The sequence below is a fragment of the Plasmodium malariae genome, assembly GCF_900090045.1.
Source record: "Plasmodium malariae genome assembly, chromosome: 7".
Lineage (NCBI taxonomy): Eukaryota > Apicomplexa > Aconoidasida > Haemosporida > Plasmodiidae > Plasmodium > Plasmodium malariae.
In genome coordinates, this window is record NC_041781.1 from 1,531,002 (window position 1) to 1,556,554 (window position 25,553).

The 25,553-nt window shown below is 28.3% G+C and overlaps 7 protein-coding genes across 7 annotated transcripts; 3 read left to right on the forward strand and 4 right to left on the reverse strand.

The window, feature by feature from the left end:
* Nucleotides 1-1,190: 1,190 nt before the first annotated feature.
* On the forward strand, nt 1,191-3,731 carry PmUG01_07040900 (conserved Plasmodium protein, unknown function; the record flags this gene model as incomplete). Its single annotated transcript, XM_029004162.1, has 1 exon — nt 1,191-3,731. The coding sequence occupies one exon, from the start codon at nt 1,191-1,193 to the stop codon at nt 3,729-3,731; it is 2,541 nt and encodes an 846-aa protein (XP_028860878.1).
* Nucleotides 3,732-5,474: 1,743 nt separating this feature from the next.
* On the forward strand, nt 5,475-12,298 carry RhopH2 (high molecular weight rhoptry protein 2, putative; the record flags this gene model as incomplete). Its single annotated transcript, XM_029004163.1, has 10 exons — nt 5,475-6,696; nt 6,967-7,383; nt 7,575-7,637; nt 7,835-7,903; nt 8,046-8,900; nt 9,175-9,495; nt 9,820-10,407; nt 10,599-10,709; nt 10,967-11,761; nt 12,228-12,298. The coding sequence occupies 10 exons, from the start codon at nt 5,475-5,477 to the stop codon at nt 12,296-12,298; spliced, it is 4,512 nt and encodes a 1,503-aa protein (XP_028860879.1).
* Nucleotides 12,299-12,849: 551 nt separating this feature from the next.
* On the reverse strand, nt 12,850-14,276 carry PmUG01_07041100 (conserved protein, unknown function; the record flags this gene model as incomplete). The annotated part of the gene is made up of 3 exons (XM_029004164.1): nt 12,850-12,918; nt 13,451-13,534; nt 13,794-14,276. The coding sequence occupies 3 exons, from the start codon at nt 14,274-14,276 to the stop codon at nt 12,850-12,852; spliced, it is 636 nt and encodes a 211-aa protein (XP_028860880.1).
* A 2,127-nt stretch (nt 14,277-16,403) lies between these two features.
* Nucleotides 16,404-17,703, reverse strand: PmUG01_07041200 (G2 protein, putative; the record flags this gene model as incomplete). The annotated part of the gene is made up of 2 exons (XM_029004165.1): nt 16,404-17,008; nt 17,490-17,703. 2 exons carry the CDS (start codon nt 17,701-17,703, stop codon nt 16,404-16,406), a joined length of 819 nt encoding a protein of 272 aa, XP_028860881.1.
* Nucleotides 17,704-20,043: 2,340 nt separating this feature from the next.
* PmUG01_07041300 (conserved Plasmodium protein, unknown function) lies at nt 20,044-21,177 on the reverse strand (the record flags this gene model as incomplete). Its single annotated transcript, XM_029004166.1, has 1 exon — nt 20,044-21,177. The coding sequence occupies one exon, from the start codon at nt 21,175-21,177 to the stop codon at nt 20,044-20,046; it is 1,134 nt and encodes a 377-aa protein (XP_028860882.1).
* Nucleotides 21,178-21,837: 660 nt separating this feature from the next.
* Nucleotides 21,838-22,134, reverse strand: PmUG01_07041400 (conserved Plasmodium protein, unknown function; the record flags this gene model as incomplete). Its single annotated transcript, XM_029004168.1, has 1 exon — nt 21,838-22,134. One exon carries the CDS (start codon nt 22,132-22,134, stop codon nt 21,838-21,840), a length of 297 nt encoding a protein of 98 aa, XP_028860883.1.
* Nucleotides 22,135-23,663: 1,529 nt separating this feature from the next.
* Nucleotides 23,664-25,012, forward strand: PmUG01_07041500 (conserved Plasmodium protein, unknown function; the record flags this gene model as incomplete). The annotated part of the gene is made up of 6 exons (XM_029004169.1): nt 23,664-23,847; nt 23,971-24,045; nt 24,255-24,306; nt 24,508-24,585; nt 24,674-24,785; nt 24,947-25,012. 6 exons carry the CDS (start codon nt 23,664-23,666, stop codon nt 25,010-25,012), a joined length of 567 nt encoding a protein of 188 aa, XP_028860884.1.
* Between the last annotated feature and the right edge of the window lie 541 nt (nt 25,013-25,553).

The following is a 25,553-nucleotide window of genomic DNA, read 5'->3' on the forward strand; positions in this document are numbered from 1 at the left end:
AATATATGTGCGTATATTTGTATGTATGTACTTTATCTATTATTATAAGCGTCAAGCCTTTTCATAAGTAAAAACGAGATGAACTTTGAAGGTAGGGGTAAATGCCGACGCATCCCTGCGAAATGTACATATATATATATATATATATATATATATTTATATATATATTTATATATATATTTATATATATATTTATATATATATTTATATATATATTTATATATATATTTATATATTTATTTATTCATATATGTGTGTGTGAGCAAGTATACCACTTTTCGCGAATTAATTTGTGCATCATTTTGTGTAAAAAGAATAAAAAAATTGCAAAGCAAAAATACAGTAACATTATAATACTCCTATATGTAATCCGGGACGTTGAATATATATATATTTTTTTTTTTATTTCCCTTTTATAAAATAAAATTTTTTGAAAGTGTGCGTATATGTATCAAGTATACAAGTATAAATTTTCACCTACACTATATTGTTCAGTGTCATATGCACATGAATTACCTGTAAACAATTTTAAAATTTCTCAAGTACAAAATTTGAGTAGTTACGATGGTGTGCTTATATCCTCCCAGCATATAGGCATTAGGTAACAATTTTATTTGCATAGTCGACTACATGTAAGATTGCAGAAGTGATAACATAAGTAACTGCATACGTAATTGTTTATATGGTTGGCCATTTATTTGTTTAGTTGCTTGTTTATTATCAATATTATCATTAATACTGTTTTATTTTATTTTATTTTTTAGTTTATATTTTTTTTTTTTTTTTTTGGGATATTTCAAATTTTTGCAAAATAAAAGTTCATATAAGGGTTATGCAGCATAATATATCCATGCATATGTACACATATCCATGCATATGCATACATATTTATGCATATGTACATGTATACGTGTCTACATGTGGACAGTTATATTCGTAATCCTCTGAGTATTAACAAGCAGAATGCTGAAAAGGACATTTGCATACATTCCTTTTAACTGCGGAACAAATGGGTACAGCATAATACTATCCATCTATATGTAATAGCACATGTTGAACAAAGCCTTGAAATATTTACAACTATATTTATATTGTTTTCATAAGGGCATTTGTTCTTATATTCATATGGTATATTGTTACGTTTGCATGATGCCATAGGGGCTATATCATAAATACGACGTTTTACAAACATGGAGCACTTAAAAGAAATTATGAACGAGTATGAAAAAATCAAAGTGCGCCTAAAAAAGAGCAAGTACGAGTATATGGAAAAAATAGGCGCAGACGCACCGACTGGGAAATTCTATGCTGAAAAGAATGTTTTTCATAATTTATTTAAAGTGATTGATAGTTATTACTGTTTACTCCTTTTTTTTGGAAAAAGAAGAAAAAATAAAAATAAAAATAAAAAAAGTAATAGGAATAGGAATAGGAATAGAAGTAGAAGAAGAAGTGGAAGAAGAAGTGGAAGAAAAAGTAGCAGTAGAGGTAGAAGTAGAGGTAGAAGTAGAGGTAGAAGTACACGTAGAAGTAGAAATAGAAGTAGAAATAGAAGTAGAAATAGAAGTAAATATAGTTATAGTGATAGAAGTACACGTACAAGTAGAAATATTCTTGTAGGGGTTGACATTGACAGTGATGCGGATGATACCACCTCTAACGATGCTGCTAATGGCAGTCGCTTTCACCCGCGCAGTTGCATTAGGAACGACGATATAGTGAAACAAAAGGAGGAGAGGAAAAGGAAAAGGATGAACAGTTACAGAACAGACGAAGAAAGCATTGTAATAAAATTAGAAAGAAAGAAAGTAATACAAAATAGACACATAAAAAAAATTAAAAATTTTGTCAAAATGAACAAAACAATTAATAAGTTTAAAAATTATATAGAAAAGACTTACATGAAAAGGGTTAGTTATAACGAAGAGAAAAGGGAAAATAAAAAAGAAAAAAATGTATATTTACAAACTCCCGCTCATACACGCAGGATACGAATCAACACAGAACAAAATGTATATTTTGACAAGTTCGTGTTGAGCGTAATTAATTTTTTACATTCTCTTGTTGAAGCCGGGGGGAAGCATGATATGAGAGATAACAACATCGACTACACTGCAAACTTCGAATGTGCAAACAATTTTACAAATCAATCGAATGGAATTAGTAGTGTTAGAAGTCATAGCAATGGGCACGGTGAAGGAGGGCCTCACGTTGAACCGTTAAAGAGGGAGGAGAGGGTGGATGTACATAATGAAGACATAAAATTAAAGATGAATAAAAAGAATTGGAACAATTCACAAAAATGCTATTTTTTTTATTCAAATGGAAATTCTTTAAAAAGCGAAAAAGATGATAAATATATATTTGGGAAAAAAAAAAAAAAAAATGAAAAAAAAAAATTTCTTTTTTTTTTGGAAATTTATAAAAAAAATATGCATCATATTAGTAGTAGTAACTCATACGTATTCTATTATTACCCCTCTTTTATAATTAGAAAAATAGACGAGAATTTATTATACCTCATTGACAGTGATATGAACTTAATAAAAATTATGTTTTATTTTAATGTTATACACTTATTTGTTTTTTATTTGTATATTATAAATTGTTCAAATGATTATTTGCTTGCTTATATATATATATTTCTAAGCATAGCTGGAAATTTTAAGACAAACTTTAAATTGTCATCCAGAATTATAGAACAAAATAAAAACATTCTTACCGTATTTTACGTGTTTGCAAGTATTTTGAAGTCGAACATACTTGGGAGTGGTGATCATCCCTTATATGTTGATGTTCCTCAAGAAGAGAATTACATGGATACTACAACTAAAAATGGAAGTAAAACGAATAGTTCTTTATATAGAGAGGTGAGTGAAATCGGTAGTTGCTACTTTCTGGGTGATCTGGATAAGTTCTATGTATCTAAGATCAGAGGAGATTTAAAAGAGGAGATGTACATGAGAAGGGGGGGAAGAAAGCATGGGGTAACCAGTAGAACTCATATTATAAGTACTAGTAGTACTAGTAGCAGCAGTAGTAGTAGTAGTAGTAGTAGTAGTAGTAGTAGTAGTAGTAGTAGTAGTGGAAGCGACAAGGGACGGAGTTGTAGCCCACCGCAGGCGCATAACCAGAACAACGAAGGTATAACGACCAAAAAGACGAGGCTTTTCCCTAACAGGGAGGGTAGCAAGAAGAGGGAAGGAGTACACGTAGAAGAAGTATATAATGAGGGAAAAAAAAAAAATGTACCATGTGAGAAATTGAGAAGAAATATTCCATACAACTTAAAGCGACTAAATATAACACGCGAAAGAGGCGAGTCAAGTAAATCCAGAAATGTTGAGTTTACACATATAAAGGAAAACTTAACTCAATATAAACATTTACTTAATTACTTTAGCTCAAATAAAGTAAATGACAATTCTAGAGAAGAGGAAGAAAGAAAAAATATAAGTAAAAAATATTATTGGTATTATACACTCATTAATAGTGAGAATGAAGTCGATTCAGTAAATTTAGCTCTAAACTTAAGTACAACTAATCATAATAATTTATCTTTCTATAAAAGTTATATAAAAGAACATATTTATAATCTCTTTTTAAATAAATATAATTTAAAAATTCCAAAAAATGAAAATCCTCCGAATGAATCAGAAAAAAAGGAGCAAACAAATAGCCTCTCAATCCTTGGCAATTACAAGAAACTGTTTAGTCAGTTTTTTTCCTAATTGATGTATTTTGTAATACGTAATGTGTACATATTTTCTTTATAATAATTTTTCTCTTCTGTTACATGTTTTGTGTGTATGCTTTGGATTTTTTTTTTTTTTCTTTTTTTTTTTTAAAAAAAATAATGAATATCTATTTGTGCATGAACATATAAAGTGCATTGTGCAGGGGGACAAGCAAACAAATGCCTCTTGTATATCGTTAACATTTTACCCTCCACGCACACACGTATACATATTTATATATATATATATATATATGAATAAATACATGCATATATATATAAGCATACCCACGATCATACATCGCATGGGCTTACCTTATATTCTTTTTTTTTTCGATGATTACAAAGTTTTTTGAAATTACACATGAAACAAATTAGAAAAGAAAATAAATCGCAAAGAATAAGGGGCACACAGCAGTGAAATGTTGGTTATGTACGCATTTTCCAAGTATGTACGATTACACACATGTGTATATGAGTAAGTACGTATGTGTGTACATATTATGTGCATTTTTTTTTTTTTTTTGCCAAAAATGAATAGTGCACTATCAGTGTTCTTATCCTCTTTTTTTTTTTTTTTTTTTAAATTTTTTTTTTCTCGGGTTAAAATAAAAAAAAAATAGGTTTTCTCCTTCACAACTTTAAGTATATTTTTTTTGTTATTTCGTTTTTGATTTTTCTTTTTTCTTTTTTTGTTTTTTCTCTTTGAACTTTTTACATTTCTCAGTTTATTCATTAGAATATGCTTTCGTTCTTCTTAAGTGTACTGATTCGTCCTATGTGCTGATGCATGGGTAAGTATACTTGCGTATACGCGTATATTTGTATGTGTGTACGTATTTTGCGTAAGGACCTATGCATGAGCATAAGCATTGAATATTGGCTGAGCGCTTCCCAGCAATTTCCAGGGGGTGTACGAAATGCGCACAATACAAAATGTGCATTGTGTATTAAGCTAAAACAAAAAAATAATTTTTAATCGCTATTGCACATTGTTTCGCGTATTTATCTGTTCCTCCATCATTCCTTTCTTTTGATTTTTTTTTTTTCCTTTACTTTCCTATTTTTATTTTTTATTTTTTCCCGAATAATTTAAATTACGCATTTATTGTGAGAAGTCAAGAGCGCATGTCCGAGTTGTTCACCGCTTTAAAGAATTGGTATTGTGTGTGTACAGTTATGCACGCATAATGCTACTACAAAAAAAAAAAAAAAAAAATTAAATAATAGCAATAGTGAAAGTGCAAGTATCAGTAGTAATAGAAGTACACCAAGTAGTACTGAGTATCACTAAGTAGTACTGAGTAGCACTAAGTAGTACTGAGTATCACTAAGTAGTAGACGTAACCGTGATAAGCGGAGGGAACTACAGCGAAGCGGAAGCGTTCATGCCCCCTGTGTTCTCCCCTTTCTTTCTTTTGTAGTTTCTCAATTTTGTAGTTTCTCAATTTTGTAGTTTCTCAATTTTGTAGTTTCTCAATTTTGTAGTTTCTCAATTTTGTAGTTTCTCAATTTTGTATTTTCTCTATTTTGTATTTTCTCTATTTTGTATTTTCTCTTTATTTTGTTTTCTCCTTATTTTGTTTTCTCCTTATTTTGTTTTCTCCTTATTTTGTTTTCTCCTTATTTTGTTTTCTCTTTATTTTTTATTTCGTTTCGCATGTGTTTCCATCCGTGGGTTCTTCCATTTTTTTAGTACCTCCTTTTTTTTCTTTTTCCCCACTCCCATCTTTTTAAAATGCCAAAAGTCAGCTTACCCCTTTTGGCTCTTCTGGCCACCTGTTTCATAAGTGCAAGTTCTTCCTTTGAATTGAATCTAACAAAGGGGTTAAGGTATAGTACCGAGGTGAACATAAGAAATATACAAGTGGAAGATAATAGTCTAAGAACATGTGAGCATATACTTAATTATATGCATGCAAAGAACACACTGACAAATCATGATAAAGCATTTTTTCAAAAAAATTGCGATAAAACATTAGATAAGATAAAGGAAGACAGTATTGATAAAAATGTAAAAAAAGAAATAAATGAATTAGTCCTAAGTGTAACTCATTTAAGATGCCATTATTACAATACGATAATAACAAATAATAGTGCGATGGCCTTAAAGTATATATTGCTAAGTATAGACAATTCGTTAAGTGATGAAAATGCAATTACAAGAACTAAGGAAATACTAAAATTTAATAGATATATATTGGATAACACGAACATACGAAATGTACAAGAAATGCTTGTGCTAAGTAGTAAAAATGACGAGTTTATGAATGAATCAAAATCGAAAGTTATAGAAAACATACATAAAGATTTTACTCTTTTTAATGATTATTTAGTTATATCATCTGGTCAAGTAAAAGTTATAGAAAATCTGCCATTTGAAACTTTTGTTAATGTGAAAAAAGAAAAATTCTGTTCAAATTATATACATTTATGTCAAAAATTTTATGAACAAGTCATAATTTATTTTCGAATGAAAAATATTTTTAATGAATTAGTGGACTATGTGGACAAAAATTCAACAACTTTTAAAAAAGAAAAATTATTGCAACTACTAGATTTAAGTTATAACACAGAGAAGGAAATAAAAGAACATAATAAATATGCCTTAGGAGGAGAAAAACAAAGGGGAAAAAAGGAACAGAGTGAACAAAACGTAGTATCATCATTACATAAATATGTCGACTTGTACAGCTCAAACAAATTACTTGTCAATATAAAGCTGAAGGAAGGGGGAAGTGAAACTCTTGGGGAGGATAATCAGCATGATCAGGGGGGTATAAATCCTTTTGAAGAAAGCTCAGTAGTAACAAATAAAAATATAAAAAACGAGTTGAACGATGATGAGAAATACTCAGAATTAATGAATACTATTAAGAATTACATCCTGCACGTTACTGAGGTCGACAAGGATATAAATAATATGGTTCTAGAGTTGGAGGACGAGGATATAGAAAAATGTAAGTAACTTCCTCCCTAAAGTGGAGTACTGCAAATGGGAAAAATAGAGAAAATTGAGGATAATGTGGAACTCCACTTACAGGAAAGAGCAGATAAACTCAGGGGCATATCCCGTATCCCTACTATTTCATCCCCGTCTTATTGCTTCGTGCTCCTTCCTAGTGCTATTTATTACTTCTTTATTACTTCATATTATTCCATATTCATATCATTTTTTTTTTTTTTTTTTTTTTTTTCTTCCTTTATCCCTCTGCTTTCGCCTTGCGCAGTCCTCGTTGAGCTGAACTTCTTTCTGTATTATGGTTTCCTAAATATCGAAGAGGATAAAGATTTGATAACACTGAACGACATTTCGCCTACTTTTACAAATTTGTATCGAGCTAATCATATAGTCTTTCTTTATCTTTTAAAAACAAAATATGAAGAAAACAAGCATTCGGAATATCAGACATTTAAATTTTATAAAAATATGAAATTTGAAAAATTCAACAAAGAAAAATTAAGCTCTCATTTTAGTGTGACGAGCCCAATAACAAGTTTGTCTAAAGTTTTACCAGATACAATAAATAAGCATTTCTTAAAAATATTTCCAAGTATTCCCAAAGATTTTGTAATTGAACCTTCTGAACGACCGAAATACCAGTTCTTTTTTACCATGGCCTTCAAGGACTGCAACATCAACCAGAGTATGTATCAAGTGCTTTGGCACAGAAAACAAACATGCACATATGTACAAATATATACGCGCATGTACACATACACATATGTATGCACATGCGCACTTATCTGGTTTACACGCACATTTATCCTGCACCCAGACCATTATGTATGACATTTATGCACATACTTTTATATTTTTTTCTTTTTTTTTGCGTAGATTACTCCCAAGTGGCAAAGGATTTATGGGCCGAACTGTTGTATGCCTATGATCACTTTGGATGTAAGAAAGAGATATATTTCACTCTAAACTTTTCTCACCTCGTTGAAACATTTTCCATACGTTTCTCTCGTGTCCTTACTATCCCCTCACCCATGGGCTATTCGTTACAATCATACTGTTACCCCACTATTATGTTTCTATTACGTTACTGTTACTTCATTTTTTTTTTTTTTTCTTTTTTGTTTAAACCTATATAGGGTTTTATTTCCACCCCAAGGAAGTTATTTCCAGTTTTACCAAAACGAGCTTCGTGAGGCAAATGCTAAGTTAGTAAAGAATAACTATTATCTTATCCACTTTACATCGCTTAGCTGCAAACAATGTGCATAATTGGACTATTTGATGTTTTGTTTTATCCTGTATGCAGAGAGTATGTGTGTGTGTTCTGTCGCCACTAGTTCAATGTAGTTACTTACGACCCTTTGTACGTCCATTTGAACTCACCTCATTTGAACTCACCTCATTTGAACTCACCTCATTTGAACTCACCTCATTTGAACTCACCTTTGAACTATTTGAACTCACCCCATTTGAACTCACCCCATTTGAACTCACCCCATTTGAACTCACCCCATTTGAACTCACCCCATTTGAACTCACCCCATTTGAACTCACCCCATTTGAACTGCATTTTGAATTTCGTGTTCTCTGCTGAGTTATTCTCCCCTTGTTTTATCACTTTGCATCTTTTCCTATTTTTCATTTTTATCCATTTTTCTGGCATTTCCCAACATTTATTCGCCGCATGCACAGTCAGCAGGAACTTCATCCTGAGGTTCACAGAACCCCTGGTGTACCTGGACACACAGATAGCTAAATTGATGGACCTAATACATTTATGCCTCCAAATGGACAAATCTAAATATGAATTGAATCTATCAATATCTAGTAAATTCTTCAATTATGGTGGTGATTTCTACAGTTTCAAAGGAAACGATAAGAAGAAAACCATGTATACTTATGACTATATAGACTCTATTGCTAATAATTATTATTTTTATAGTAATGAAAAATATGAAGTTTTTAAATTTGAATATAACGATAACTTATACTTAAGTTTCCCTAATGTTTATAGTCTTGCTTATCAGTTGTTTAATGAATTAGCTATAAACATGAATGTAGTTACAAATGCTCCTTTAAAAAAGAAGTTAAAAGATAAATCTAAATATGCTTACTTTACATTAATGAATATTATTGGTAAAAATCCTGATATATATTCGAAGGGACCACGTTTGGTTTTTGCCGCGTATATGCTAGCCTTGGGTAAGCCAAAAAAAAAAAAAAAAAAAAAAAGAAAGAAAAGAAAGAAAGAAAAGAAAGAAAAGAAAGAAAAGAAAGAAAAGAAAAAAAAGAACTATGTCCATCCTGTAATTCGTTTGACGTAGCGTTACATTAAGCATTAGCTGTCATATTAGTCATTGTATTTGTTGATATGTTCCCCTCCGTACTTGCACTTGCCTTTCTTGCACTTGCCTTTCTTGCGCATTCCTCCCTTGCACATAAATATAAAACCATATGTGTCAACTGCTCCCTGCAGTGTACTACATCGAATCGCACATAGATATCTCGAGGTACCAGCCGAAGGAACACTTCTTTATGAAGCAGTCACTACCCCTCATAGGGACATTCGACAGTGGAGATTACAACCTTTTAAAGACAAGATGCAAAATGCTTACTAAATTCATACAAATAAATAAGGATGAAAATGATTTTCCGCATACGCACATTGAAGAGTACATTAAGATGTTAAGCCTAACGAGTATCGTGTTGTGGGGAAAGGAAAGCAAGAAGTCCGTCTACTATGACGACGATGTGAGTTTGTACAAAAAAATGATGATTGCCTGTGTTTTTAACGGAGGTAAAATCTCGAATTTGTAACTAGTCTAGGCTATACACTAAATTGGGGGATGGAAATGGGCAAATTCTCATTAAGGGGTGTTTGCCCCACTGATCTCCCCCCCCCCTCACCTTCTTATTTTTTTTTTCTTTTTTTTCTTTCTTTTCCTTTGTTACTCTATTGCTTTTATTACTTTATTTTTTTTTTTTTTTTTTTTTACCTTAAATCCCATAGCGAACTGCTAACAGCGAGTTAAAAATTGCTAATCATTAACATACTCCACGTCTTGTCAACACACTCCACTACTTATCAATACCAACCATCTTCCCCCCCCCCATTCTGTAGGTAAAACGGTGCAGGAGAAAGTAATAGAAAGGATCAAGGACTCATGTGACGTAAAGTTTTATGGACTGGACCCAAAAAACCTGGACAATTTTATTAACATTACTTTAAGTATTAATAAATGGAATCCAATTATATTAGAAAAATTAGCACAATCATTTATTTTAACTTGCAAGATACAGAAGTTAATGTATACTTCCATAGATGTAGAAAACATAACATTACAGAATTTTTATAAGTTATCTGTAGCTCCAGAAATGTTAAAGACATATCATTGTTTTAAGTTAGGTAGACAAGCTGCTACATTACTTGAATCAATTATTCTAAAAAAAAAATTTGTTCGATTTAGAGTTAGTGATGCTATGGATGTTTACGAATTTTTTTATACAAAGAAAGTACTATCAGAAAATGTAAAGAAAGATTTTGAAAAATTTTTAAAGAATAAAAAGTTATATGAAAAAAAGCAATATAATGCGATGAGAACATTTAGTCCACTAAGTGCAGAAGAAACAACAAAAATAATAGAAAGTCATCAGTGTTATTGGTTCAATAGCTACGAGAATTTCAAGCTCCTTTGGATGCATGTCTCGAGTAATGCCTTTTCTCCTTCTCTTCGTATCGTTTTGTCTGTCTATTTGGGAGAATAGGAGGATGCCCTTCCTGTATTGCATTTATATACATTCCAATATCTACATACCACTCCATAAATACTTCTATTTACCGCTAACATATATACCGCACAAATGTTTACTTTTTCTTGCGGATCCTTCTTTCCTGTTCAGGTAACTTGGGCACAGGGACTTACCTGAGTAATTTCTTTTCCGAAATTTGGAAAAACTTGCATTTCGTTTTTAAGAGAAAGGTGCGAGTGAAGGATGTAGAATATTTTTCAGGTATGCGTGAAACTAGCTCCTCCTTTGATTTTGTTTGCACATTCGTATGTTTTGTAACCGCGTATTGTGGTAGTTCTTCCCCTGACACACGCACGTACACACACACATACACATGCACGTACACGTACACACACACATACACATGCACGTACACGTACACGTACACGTACACACACACATACACATGCATGTACACACACACGTACACACACACATACACATGTTTGTGTGCCCCTCCCCCGCTTGTAACCCCGCAGGAGATATATCACAGATGGGACTGATAGACTACTACTCCCCCCTGGTACATTCAGAAGCCTTCTGCCAAGAAAAGATGCAAAGTTTATTTATATCATTAAGAGATGACCAAGAAGAGAATCGTGTAGACATACCTGATAAAATAAAAAGTGCATATTATAAGTGCAAACTAGACTATTACAAAAATCATCATACGGATCCAATTCATATAATCCAACCAGGCGATTTCTTAGAAAAGAAAGTCTATGTATTAAAGCAGCCATATTATTTGATAGGTAACATAGACAATACTCATAAGAAAAAACTGGTAAGACTATTTCTTACTGAGAGTACATTAGACTATTTGTTAATGGATGATATACACATACCGGAATGCTTTGGACGTTGTAAAGTGGAGCATTTTAATAAAGTTATATTGAAAAATGTAAAAGCTAAAGCATCTAAAGTTATAGATAATTCTTTAATTCCGGAGAGTGCAATATTATTGACAAGAAAAGAAATGACTGTATATGTTCATAATTCATATGTTCATAATTTAAAAAGAGATGCACTAACCAATGAAAATATTACAAGAAAAGATATTGAAGATAATGATGTTCGAGTTTGTTTAGGTGTAGGAACATACTTTAATAAACCATTTCTTACCAATGAACATTTTAACTTAACATATAAACCCATGATAGATTTTCCCAGTGGACACAACTTTAAAATTTTCCTTAGAAAGAATGAGCACTTAGTACCGAAAAATGAGAATGACGACTGCTACGTGCACTACAGACTGTCCATATCATATATGAGTAAGAGGCGGCAAAAAAAAGGAAAAAAGGAAAAAAGGAAAAAAGGAAAAAAAAAAATATATAAAAAAAATAGTGGGAAAAAATTGTGAAAAAATATGTAATATATGAACGCTTAAATTGGTAGTATACAAGATGGGAAAAAACTCCCTTACATGTTCATAAAAATGTGTGCATATGCCAAAATATATAAACCACTGAGAATGCATGACCAACTCGCTTTACGCAATATGTCCTCACGTTGCTTCACTTTGTCGTTTCACTCTGTCACCATTCAATCGTTTGTTCGTTCGTTCGTTCGTTTGTCCATTTGTCCATTTGTTCACTTGTTCAATCATTTTATCATTTCATCATTTTATCATTTCATCATTTTATCATTTCATCATTTTATCATTTCATCATTTTATCATTTCATCATTTTATCATTTCATCATTTTATCATTTTATCATTTTTCTGTTTATTTTCCAGAAATAAGAGATCCATATCAGGAAATTAGCGCGGACTTAATAAAGAATTTGTATATCTTACAAAAAAAATAAATGAGCAAGAGGAGGAGGAAATGGAAGTATAATTTGAACTAAAAGAGGAAAAGGACGATGTTAAATCGTTTACAAAGGTTGTGTGTGATGAGCTGCTTTGATGTGGCTGTGCCATGTGACAATATATAAAAGTACTTGTGAAAAAAAAAAAAAAAAAAAAAATTACAAATATGAAAATTTTAAAACGCAAATTTTAAAACGCAAATTTTAAAACGTAAATTTTAAAACGTAAATTTTAAAACGTAAATTTCAAATTGCAAATTTCAAATTGCAGATTTTTGTAAAAAGATTGTCAAAAAAATGCGCTCAAAAGAGCTTTTTAATTTGGGAAAAGAAAAAAAAAATTCTCCAAAGACTCATAATGTGTATATAAGTAAATATATACATGTATGTACATACATATATATATATACATGCGTACATATATATATACATGCGTACATATATATATACATGAGTACATATATATATACATGAGTACATATATATATACATGAGTACATATATATATACATGAGTACATATATATATTCCCGCTTTAAGTGCAAATCTCAGAAATAATTTTTTGTCGTTCTGCTTAAGGCGTCAATTTTTCTATTCAAAATGTCAATCTTATTGTCCTATAAAATTAAAAAAAAAATTTATTTTTAAATTTATTGGAAATTAGGAAAATTATAAAATCCATACAAATAGTGGCTTCACAGAAGATTTAAGTATGTTTCTCTTTACATAAACAGTGTGCAATCAAATAAGAGCTATTTTTTTTTTTTTTTTTTTTTTTTTTTTTTTGGTGTTTGCACAGAACCACAGAGCATGTATACGCATATGTACATAATAAGAACAAGTACATGCATGCACATATATATGCATATGTACATTCACGTGTACAGAGTAAGCATATATATTTAATGATATATATTTTCGTACGAAAATTGTACGCTATTCCTCAGTCACTATATATGTATTTACATACACACGTGAAATTGTCCTTTTCATATACTAACCAGTGTTGTACCACTTTAAATATATATATAGACATACATACAAACATACTTGCATACATACTCGCATACAATCGCAAATGCGTGTATGTTCTTTCTCCTTTTTTTTTTTTTTTTTTTTTTTTTTCATTTAATGTTCCTTATGTCTTACTTTAATTTTTAGAAGCTTTTCCAAATTAAAAATTTTATCTTTTAATATTTTAATAATTTCATCATTGTTTAAAATATCTGAATTCTGCAAAATAAGAAAAGGAATAATACAGCGAAAGAAACAACTCCCCAAGTAACGTAGTGAGGGAAAACATGGCTTGTTCTAATGTAGAACAAAATTAATTTTTTTTTTTTTCCTCTCTTTTTTTACTGCTCGAACAACAAAAGAGTCTAGTGGGATTATATACATACAAGCATACTTACATGCATATACATACATAAGCATTTATATACATACACATGCATTTATATACATACACACACATATGTACATTTTTATGTACCATATTATTCAGCTGATCCTGATTTTGATCTGCGCGCGCACCTTCACTCTGACCAAATGCCTTTTCGGTATCATCATTGAGGGCTTTTAAATTTTCCTCTTCTTTTGTTTCATTTTGAAATTTCTGTAGTTGATTTTTAAAAGTGTTTAGAACTTTCTCCACCCCCATATATTTACAATTAACAATTTCTTCTACATTTTTTTTGTCAATTTTAAATCCTAGCCTTTTAAATACTTTCTCATTTAAAGTATTCCAGTTATATTTTTTTTGATTGATCGAATTAGCTTTACTATAATTATGCAACTCAACAAATTTAGGTAAACATATATTTACTAGTTCAGCCATTAATACACCATCTGAGAAATCTCGATGAACATTTTTTATTTTTCTTGACAATGCAAAGCTGTTTAACCACTCATTCAATTCCTGTAACTCTTCTTCCTTAATTTTAGACGCAATTTTTATTAGCTCATTTTTATTCATTTTTTTTTTTTTTTTTCTTTTTTAAATGTAAATTACCTGACTTGTTAAGGCAATCATGAAACGGGAGAAGCGCAAAGCGGACAATGTTATATATGTACATATATGAGTATATATACGCATATATACATATAATACACATATTTATACGTATTCCACATATACACATATACACATATTTATATGTATTACACATATACACATATTTATACGTATTGCACATATACACATATTTATACATATTGCACATATACACATATTTATACGTATTACACATATACACATATTTATATGTATATATCGATGAAAGGGAAAAAAAAAGAAAAAGAAGACATAAGTTATTATTGCAGAGGGAAGGGACCTAGTGTACTGCCATCCCAAGTATAAGCATCACTTGTTAGAAACAAAAAAAAAATGAAAATACAAATAATATTCTTAAGCATAATTACAAAATATATTTCATTTTGCTTGAAAGAGGTGTAATTTATTTTAAAAATAAAATAAAAATGAAATAAAATAAAATAAAAATAAAATAAACTAAATATAAAATAAACTAAATATAAAATAAACTAAATATAAAATAAACTAAAATAAAAATAAAATAAAATAAAATAAACTAAAAATAAAATAAAAAATAAATAAATAAAAGTCTTCTCTACATTCCAAGCATAATCAAAAGTTTAGCTCCCCCCAAAATATTACCTTTATCTAAAAACTACTTAAGAATGCTATACTAAACTTTCTTGTATCATCATTACTATTGTATATATTTTATTCTACTTTAATTTATTTTAATTTATATTCATTTTTTTTACGAAATATGTAATGACGGTTATTAGGTATGTTCAAAGTCCATAGAAATTCCTAAAAGGAACAGAAAAATTTTGCAAAATTAGTAATTATGCTTCAAAAAGGAGTAAATAAAAAAAAAAATAATAAAATAAAGTAAAAATGACTAAATATGCAAGGACACATTTATCAGATTAATATTATAAATTAGTGTCCACATGTACATAATATAGATACATTATGAATATCAAAGAAGTAACATCATTGCTTTAATATTATAGCGGAAAAAAATGGAGTATTTCTAAGTTAATTTTATTTTTTAATGTAGCTATATTTCTACAAAGGTACACTTTTTTTTAAAAAAGAAAAGAAACAAAGAAAAATAAATCGAAGCGAAAGATAATACAAAAACTAAAATGAAAACCAAAGGAAATAATTTCAAGAATATCATAGTTGGACTAAAACATTTAGCATGTGTTACTAACGAAAAATCGTTTATATTTTATGAACACTGTTGTTGTTTTTATTACACAATGGGTAAAATAGACATGATATAAAAAAAAAAAAAAAAAAAAAAAAAAGGAATAGAATGGAAGAAAGGAAAGGCTTAATCAGCAAAACTAGAGAAAACGAATATGAATAACAAAACCATAAACGTATTGCATATGTATGTAATGATTCTTAAGGCGGAAAAGTGGGTAAAGAGAAACAAAAAGGAAAAAAATGTACACATATACGCATGCACATAAACACACACATAAGCATACGCCCAAATGCGAGAACACGTGTTCGCACGCGTAGTTGTCAATTATAGCGCATTTAGGGCCTCTCACAGATAACAACTTATTATCAATTCCACTGTTCGCTTCCTCCATCTTGCACAAATATGTGCGTCATAAGTTGACAGTTAGACAGCTCAATTCTTACTATTTTAGTTTATATTTTGCTTTATTTTTGAAAATAAAATGGTATAAAACAAAAGGATTATAGGACAAGTACATTGTGGTTCTATTGGTAGCTATTTATCCATTATTTTCACAATTGTGTGTACATTATATGAGTATAGCACTGTTCGGATCATTACTGATCAGTGTGCCTTACTATATAGAATTTTTTCTTTTTATTTTTCTTCTTTTTTTTTCTTCTTTTTTTTTTCTTCTTTTTTTTCTTCTTTTTTTTTTCTTCTTTTTTTTCTTCTTTTTTTTTTCTTCTTTTTTTTTCTTTTTTTTTTTTCTTTGTTTTTCTTCCTCCTCGAGTACAGCTCTAAAAACTACCAGTTAGAGACAAAGCATAAAGAGCATATGTACACATATATTATATATATATATATATGTTTGAACATTATATGCATATAGAATACTGCTTTTTGTGCCTAGGCTCTTTATATCTTCTGTGTGGCATAATAGCTCCTGCAGAAGTGCATGCACCACAAGGAGCAGATGAAGCTGGATAAACAAAACATTTCGAGTTATCATATCTATTATCCGTAGCTGCTTCTTTTATTTTTTCAATATAATCTTTAGCTATTAGCAAGTCTTTGTTTTTTTCGGATGATATATTCATTTTTTCCCTTTTTCTAGCTTCAAATTGTCGTAACACTTCTTGTTGTACTTCATAAGCATTTTCGATAGTTTCATTCCATTCATCTAATTTTTTATTATTCTGTAAAAGTTGTTGTTCCTTTATAGCGTGGTTGAACAAAATATTTTTTTCATATTCACTCATTGCTTCTTCTAAAGCTTTCCCTTGTTCCTCTTGTGAAGATTTCATCTTTTCCATCCATTTAGATTGATCATCTACATACGTATCTGAAATTTTCTTTAAAAAAGTAATAACTAAGTCTTTCATTTCTTCTACAGTAAGCATACTATCTCCGCAGCATTTCAACTTGTACATTAACTTTTTACTAGTTAAATAATTTTCAATATGTTTCAAGTCCAGTTTACCTGATAAAGCAAAAACAATTGGAACGGAAATAAAACTTTAAGGTATAGCAGCGAGATACGAAATAGGCATAAGAAAAATGGGAACAAAAAATGGGAGCAAAAAGTAGGAGCTCACTTCACATAGCACACATTAAAAAAATGTAATTGGTTAAAAGCGGAGCAGAAAAATTATTTTTAAAATAAAAAAAAAAAAAAAGACTAAATAGGTTAAATGACTTATCATTGGCAATATGTTCCCACACAAACGTGTTCATTAACATGTCTGTATATAATTATATGTATTATCCACTTGCATATTTTATTTTCCATTTTTCAATTTGTAGAATTTATTTGCAACGTTTGTATGTTTATGGAAGTGCACCTCGGGAAATATATACACGTAACGAATGTACAGTACATATACAAACACATGCATACGTTAAGCAGAACTGAAGAAAGGAGTGAACACTTTTTCAAAAGATATATATACATATATATATACCATTTTCGTCAACAAATCTGCAAACATATTCCATAAAACCACACTGCATTAAGAAATGCCTTAGTATCATTTCTATTGTTTTGTAAGGTAATTTCCCTTGCTTATGAATATCATGGCATGCGAAAACCATATCTAGTTGTTGTTCAAGCCCAGGGTAACTAGCGTAAATGCTTTGCTTCTCCATTTCATCCTCTTTTGATGCTGCTTGTCCCATTTTATTAAATGATGCAACGGCAAATAATTAAAATATGCTATTCACAGGGGAGAAGCTAAATATACATACATGCACATATACATATATAAATATATATATATATATATATATATATATATATATGTTTATTTTTATGAAGGACGAAAAAGAGGCGTGTAAAATATTAGACGGCAATAGAACTTTAAAAAAAAAAAAAAGGGAAGTATATATACACACATATACATAAATGTTTCTACTATTTAAATTGCAAGTAGGTAAAGCTACCAAGAAATTAATAAATAATTCCCCCAAAGTTTAAAATTGAAACAAAATAAACTTTAACTGTGATGATCCTTTTTCACAGTTATAACAACGGTAAAATGTCATTTAAAGATGAAACAATAAAAGAAGAAACGATAACAATATTTTTTTTAAAGAACAGAAACAGGTTAATGCAACAAACAGGAATAACGAAATTGCACTTCTTAAAACGACAGTGAAAATTTTATATTTTTTATTTTTCATAAGTGTAAAGAGGAAGTAAGACCATGTGCATGTTTACCTTAAACGTACAAATATATATATATATATATATATATATATATATATATATATATATATTTATATGTAAATATATATTTTTTTTTTTTTCCTTTCTTTTTTGTTCTATTACATGTACAAGCAAGCACAAAACAACAAAATTAAAAATAAGCTCTATATATCCTTTCTTGAAATTTTTATTCTACAATATAAGAATTTTATCAGCCAATAAGAAATGATTCCTTGCTTGTTAATATTTTTTTTTTTTTTTAAATGTAATTATTCCGCACTTTATAGCATTTAACGAACAGAAAAAAAAAAAAAAAAAAAATCCTTACATGTTCATAAAATATAGCTACAACGTATGATGTACTAATAATATTTTATAGAAATCCTACCTTTTACGTATAAAAATAAAAAAATAAATAAAAATAAAAAAAAAGCATTAGCATACATATTACCAGTAAAATAATGTTTCATATGACACATTAATTCAGAACAAATCAATAGTGTGTGTGTGTGATGGTTTTTCTAACAAAAACTCAACACATTAGAATACATATCTAACAGATATTCAAACATTTCCAATTTAGCTATTCCTTCTTTTTTTTTTTTTTTTTTTTCTTATTGCCTATTCATTTTTTTTTTTCTGTACTGTTCATACATGTCTTTCTTAAATTTTGTTACGAAAAAAATGAAAATAAAGTGTAACCTTATCCTACAAAACGTGTGTACTGGATATTTTGTTTGTTACTATTATATTATATTTTATTATATTATATTTTATTATATTATATTGTATTATATTTTATTGTATTATATTTTATTGTATTATATTTTATTGTATTATATTATATTGTATTATATTTTATTGTATTATATTTTATTGTATTATATTTTATTGTATTATATTTTATTGTATTATATTTTATTTATTTTTTTTATTTCGTGCTATACATATTTGAAAAAAACAAATACTTTGCATACTCTTTGCATTTCCAGATTTATAGAAATAAAAATATTAATATTTATGAGAACAATATTTTGGAGAACGAAAAAGACGATGAACAGTTTTTACTTTGTAAAATATTCTTTTTAAACAAAAGAAATTCTATTAAGCAATGGTAATATAGATTTTTTTTTTTTTTTTTTTTTTTTCCTTATTTCCTTTTTTTCCTTCTAAATAGTAGTGAAGTAGCGGTTAACAAAATTACAATTTGTATCAACATTTCTGACAGCATTTCATAGCACCAACTATTTGAATAAAAAGTAAAATAAGTAAATAGTCCCTTAATATAAAAATAAATTGCTGAAAATTGCATACTTCTTGTCTTTACCTTCACAGTACTGTTGTTAGGTATTTTCATTTTCGGAAATTTTCGTTTCCAGTTTGCCTTTTTTTTTAATTTACTGTATACGTCAACCAAAAATAATACGACATAGTTCTTTTTTCATAATGTAAAAAAATTTTTCACAATAAGTATTTGCATAATATGTATATATATACGTACGTATATATGTATACATACATATATACACATTAAACATTCCGTGGGCACGTTAAAAATACCTTAAAATGAAAAAAATTGGAGAAATAAACTTGAACAGATCAAGCATTATGAGGAGAGGAGAATGTCCCATTTGAGTACACTCATATCATCGTCTTCCGATTAAAAAAAATTACACGCATTTGTGCACACAAGTACGTATTATATATATATATATATATATATACATACACGCACACACACATACACACGTCGACAATGACGTAAATGCACTTAAAGATGACTACCTTCTAAACGCACTTCACACAACAAATTATTTAGGGATCACTCCATCTACAAGAAAATCGACAGTTCTGTTAATGTAAATGCTATAACTAGCACTGTAGGGATTACATGAAAGTATTTCCTCCATACGGGAAAAATATTTTTTGCTTATAGAGACTGTGGGTACATCAATATCTTTGTTTAAAATTGACAATAAAACATAATTGAAAGCATCTACCATTTTAAAATAATCATAATATATATAGTTATTAATATTGAAAAAGTGTATGGTAATACCTTTTTCATATAATAACTTACATTCATGAGGACTTAAATAATCAAATGAAGTGGTAAATATTATATGAGCGTTTAAAGCACTAATTGTAAATATATTCTTCTTCAAAATATTAATATCAATTTTTATATTTGGATAAACAAAAATCGTTTTTACTCCAAGTCTACTTGTTATATTATGAACATGTTCAGGTATATTCATATCTGAACTTAATATAAAAATACGTTCTTTTATAAATTCATCGGTAATGTGAAATTCGTGTAATTTATTCTTAATTTTATTTTGAATATCATTTTTACTTGATAAAAATATTAATATTATATAGAATTTTTCTATCAGTAAAATTTTTAAAAATGGAAGGACTTTTAAAATATCATCAACAAATATGGCTATATAATTTAATTTGTTATAACATTTTATAAAACTTAAACATATGTATGATTCATAAAATGAGCGAAATACAGCACATAATAAATAATCATTATTTATATCATTACATGGGTATTCAATAATATCATGATATGGCACCATAATTTTATCCTTATTAATTTTACTATTGAGTGTAAATATTCCAATAATATTTTTTCCTCTTATTGTATTATCATCGACATTTCCTCCGACGTTTAACACTTTACCAATGTACACATTTCCAATCAGATTTTTTAATTTTATTTCTTCCTTTTTATTACTATCATACTCATCATCGTTAACAACAGACGCATTATCTGGAGTATCCGCATCCACATCTTCATCAGCATCTAAAAATTTTTCTCCCATATTTATTCTTTTATATTTGTTTTGTTCTGACAGTTTGGAAGCAACAAAATTGGACGAGCAGAATGATATGCATTTTACCTGAACGCAAATATTTAAATTATTAATTTTCATTCTTCAAAAAGGGGGGGGGTAAGTAAAAAAAAAATAAAAAAGCTCACTAAAAAGGTCATAAAAAAGTAAAACAAAAATGCGAATTAAGGATAGTTCCTTATATCGTTTCTCTCATTTTACGTTGTAATCTTTTTGACAAAAAAGGAAAAGTAAAAATAGATTAAGTAAAACGAATAAAACAAAAACGAATAAAACAAAAACGAATAAAACAACAACGAATAAAACAACAACGAATAAAACAAAAACGAATAAAATAAAAACGAATAAAACAACAACGAATAAAACAAAAACGAATAAAATAAAAACGAATAAAACGTATGAGATAACGTGAAATATGTACAACTGAGATGATAAGAAATAAATAAAAAAAGAAAAATTAAATAAAGGAAAAGAAAGCAATTTCCCATTTACATCCCCTTTATTGAAAATATAACTGTACAAATTAGCATAATTTGATAGTTTAACATAAATAATAACTTAACATTTTTTGACTAAAAATGATTAATACTGCAAACATTGTATACTTTAATAATATCAAATGAGCAAAACGGTAAAAAAAAAAAAATATATAAAAAATTAGACTTGTTCCGTCAAGAAAATTATTACTATTACGCGAATTCGTTACATACATATATATGTACAATGTGCGTATACCCCTTATTATTCTCTCTTGATAGGAATATTTTCATAATTATTACAGTCGTAGTCTTTTAATATTTTCATTAATTTGTTCTTTTCTTCTATCAGTTTAATTTCTCTTATATTTATGTTTTCCTCTCGCTTATTTCTAATTTTATATTGTAGATCTATTAAGAATGTACCAATGCTAATGGTTAGAGACATCAACAAGAGCAATGGAATACCACTTGAAAATAATTTGTATCTTCGATCAATCACACCTAACCTATGTTTCGTCCTTGTAAACTTTTTCTGAACGTAATTCCCCAATATTTTCATTTTATTACGTGCAACACGTGTACAGGCGGGTCTTACATACATGCATACATACATACGTACATGCACATACATACATACGTACATGCACATACATACATACGTATATGCACATACATACATACGTATATGCACATACATACATACGTACACATACAAATATGCGTGTGCATGTACCCTATTTTTCCATTTTTGCGAATAACGAATAAAATATCTTAAGGTATTAACTGCACTAAATTTAACATTTACACATAATTGTGTATGTTCACAAAATTAACAAACCCAGGAAAATATACTTCTTATTCTCTTGGTTGATTTTTAAGAGGAAAAAAAGCCGCAATTATATGATAAATAAAAGGAATCTGCTAAAAATATGAAACGTTTAATATGTATATATAGATATATATATATATATATATATATATAATTTTTTTTTTTTTTTTTTTTTTTTTTGTTAAACGTACCACATTACTAAGCAGGTACAAAACATAAATATAAGGTCGAAAAATATATAGTTCTCGAAAGGTTTAAGTAGAACAAAATAACAATATGGCCAATCCCGTCGAATAGTAACTCACTCCACTTTTTCTTATCTTAGCTGATTTCAAGTAATATCACGCTGTACGGAAATATTATATCATCTTTTTTTTTTTTTTTTTTTTTTTGTTTTTGTGAAGATAAGCATTCCTCTTAAACGAATTGTAATACTCCTAAAAGTTTTTTGACTGACAAAATGGCAATGTGTCAATACTTGTTTTTACGGGGAAATTTTGTATAAAGTATTTAAGGGGAAAATGAAAAAATTGTGTTCAACATATTTATTGTCAATGTTTCTTATACGTACACACTGCTTGTTAAGCTCTAATTTTTAATTATTATTAACATTTAATTCTTCTTCTACTTTTTTTTTTTTTTTTTTTCTAGTGAACAAACTATTTACAAAATAATTCTGACTTATGCTTTAAAAAAAAAAATAAACGTTCATTTTATTTCATCTTATATCTCCATGTGTATTTCAGTGTTGGCGACGCTCCCTTTTTATTTTTTCTGCTTTTGTTCGTTCTGCATAATATTGAATTGTTTTGCCTATTTTGCATATTATGCATATTTTGTGTAATTATGGCTAGTTTTACTCCTACGTATATACTCAGCTATTCCGAGTTATTCTTTGATTTTAATTTATATAATTTATTTTTATTTATATAATTTATTTTTATTTATATAATTTATTTTTATTTATATAATTTATTTTTATTTATATAATTTATTTTTATTTATCATACTTTTATTTTATACTATTAAGATTTATTTTTTATTATTAAGATTTATTTTATTTCATCTATTTTTATTTTATTTCATCTATTTTTATTTTATTTCGTATACTTTTATTTTATTTCGTATACTTTTATTTTATTTCGTATACTTTTATTTTATTTCGTCTATTTTTATTTTATTTCATTTGGTTTTATTTATTTTATTTTTTTGGTTGACCTTTTCCCTTTTTATATGAAGTATGAACCTTCTTGCATAAAATGATATTCTTGAAATTGATTTTTCAATTTATGTCTTTTATATATTTTACCCACGCGTATTCAAAAAATAGGAGATACAAGCACAAGTTGATAAATTTACAAATTACATTTTTACGTAACTATGAGAAATATTTCTTATTAAACAATTTGCGAGTAGCTAATAGGATGTATTACGTTCATCCGGGTAAAGAAAACGTACATAATTCATATATGTACATATATATATATATTTTTTTTTTTTTTTTTTTTTTTTTGTGTATATGTGTGTATATCACACTTCCAACCTCGTTGCACTTTTTAAATGCAGGTAAAAATTTGTTTAAAAAAAATTTCCAGGGTTATCAGGAACAGAGGGATAGGTTGGCTATTTCCTTATTTAGGGGTGAATATAATTTTTTTCGATTTTTTACAACCACTCTGTCAAAGAATGTGCACATAAACAGTGTTTGAACTATTTCCTTTTTTCTATCATGTATATGTATGTATGCACGTATGGACGCATGTATGTGTGCATATATATATATATATATATATATATATATATATATATATATATATACTAACCTGTTTACGCATATGTGTCTTTAACAGACTTTAGTATGCCCAACCTTTTCCCTGGATTCAGAACAATTTTTAACAAAAAGTAAATTTCGAACATGAGTAGACGGAACGTGCATAATTATACCCATAAAGTGGAGCTGCATTTGTTTATATATATGTGCGCAAATGTATGCTTGTATATATACGTATATATGCATGTACATGTGTACATACCTGTGTTTATATGTGTGGGTAAATGAATGTATACCTAGGTGCTTGTGTAATTCCCTCCTACACCGCGCAGATTCCTTTTTGATCCCTTGTTCAACTCCCACAAAGATATTATCATACGAAATATAAAGACAATACAGCTAGTACAAAAGTAAAACATACCCGTTAAAAACATTCTTCCAGTCTCAGTTTGTAAACTTACTTCTTGCACTTAATGTATTTTGTAAATTATTTTATAGAGGCAATATTGTGAAAAGTGTAGTTATATTCGGGGCGTCTTGCTTGACTATTTATGCTATGGCTAAACTTCTTCTTATGCTGAGGAAATTTTTTCAAAACCAGTATAAGATGGTATGAAACTATATACTTTAAAAAAGGATAAAAAAAAAAAAAAAAAAAGAAGAGAAATACAGAAATATAGAAATGTAGTAATGCAGAAAAAGGAAAGAATACAAAATAAAACCCGAATAAAAGGTAGATGATTTTTTTTTTGTATTTTCTTTTAATTTCAGATAAGTGAACAGGAAATAAAGCATTTGGGAACGTATGAAAATCCGCACATCGAATTTAAGGACTAAGGAGTGCAACTGTTATTGTGTTAATTGGTGAAAAATTCTTTTTTTTTAGAATCATTTTTTTTTTTTTATTACACTATAGTGTATTTTACTGCATTATATCTAATATTTTGTTTTTTTTTTTTTGTTTTTTTTTCTTTTTTCCTTTTTTTCTTTCATTTCGTTCTTTTCTTCTTTTTCTTTTTCTTTTTCTTCTTCTTTTTTTTTTTTTTTTTTTTTTGACATATTCGTCATAAAAAAATAAGGCTCGCTATATGCATTGATGAAGTTATTCTTCTCTTCTTTCTTTTTTACTACCACTTTTAAAAACGTTTTAGAAGCATTAACCTATGCTCTAATTGATCTCATTTGCACATACTTTATTTTTTTTTTTTTTATTTGTTTTTGGGTGAAAATAGAAGGAAAACAGATATATGTCCATATATACATATGGATACACATGTTTATAAGAACACTTACTACTTTTTATATGTAAAATTTTTTTTCCTTCATCATATACGCAAAACAAAAAAAAAAAAAAAAAAAAAAAAAAGAAAACACGTGC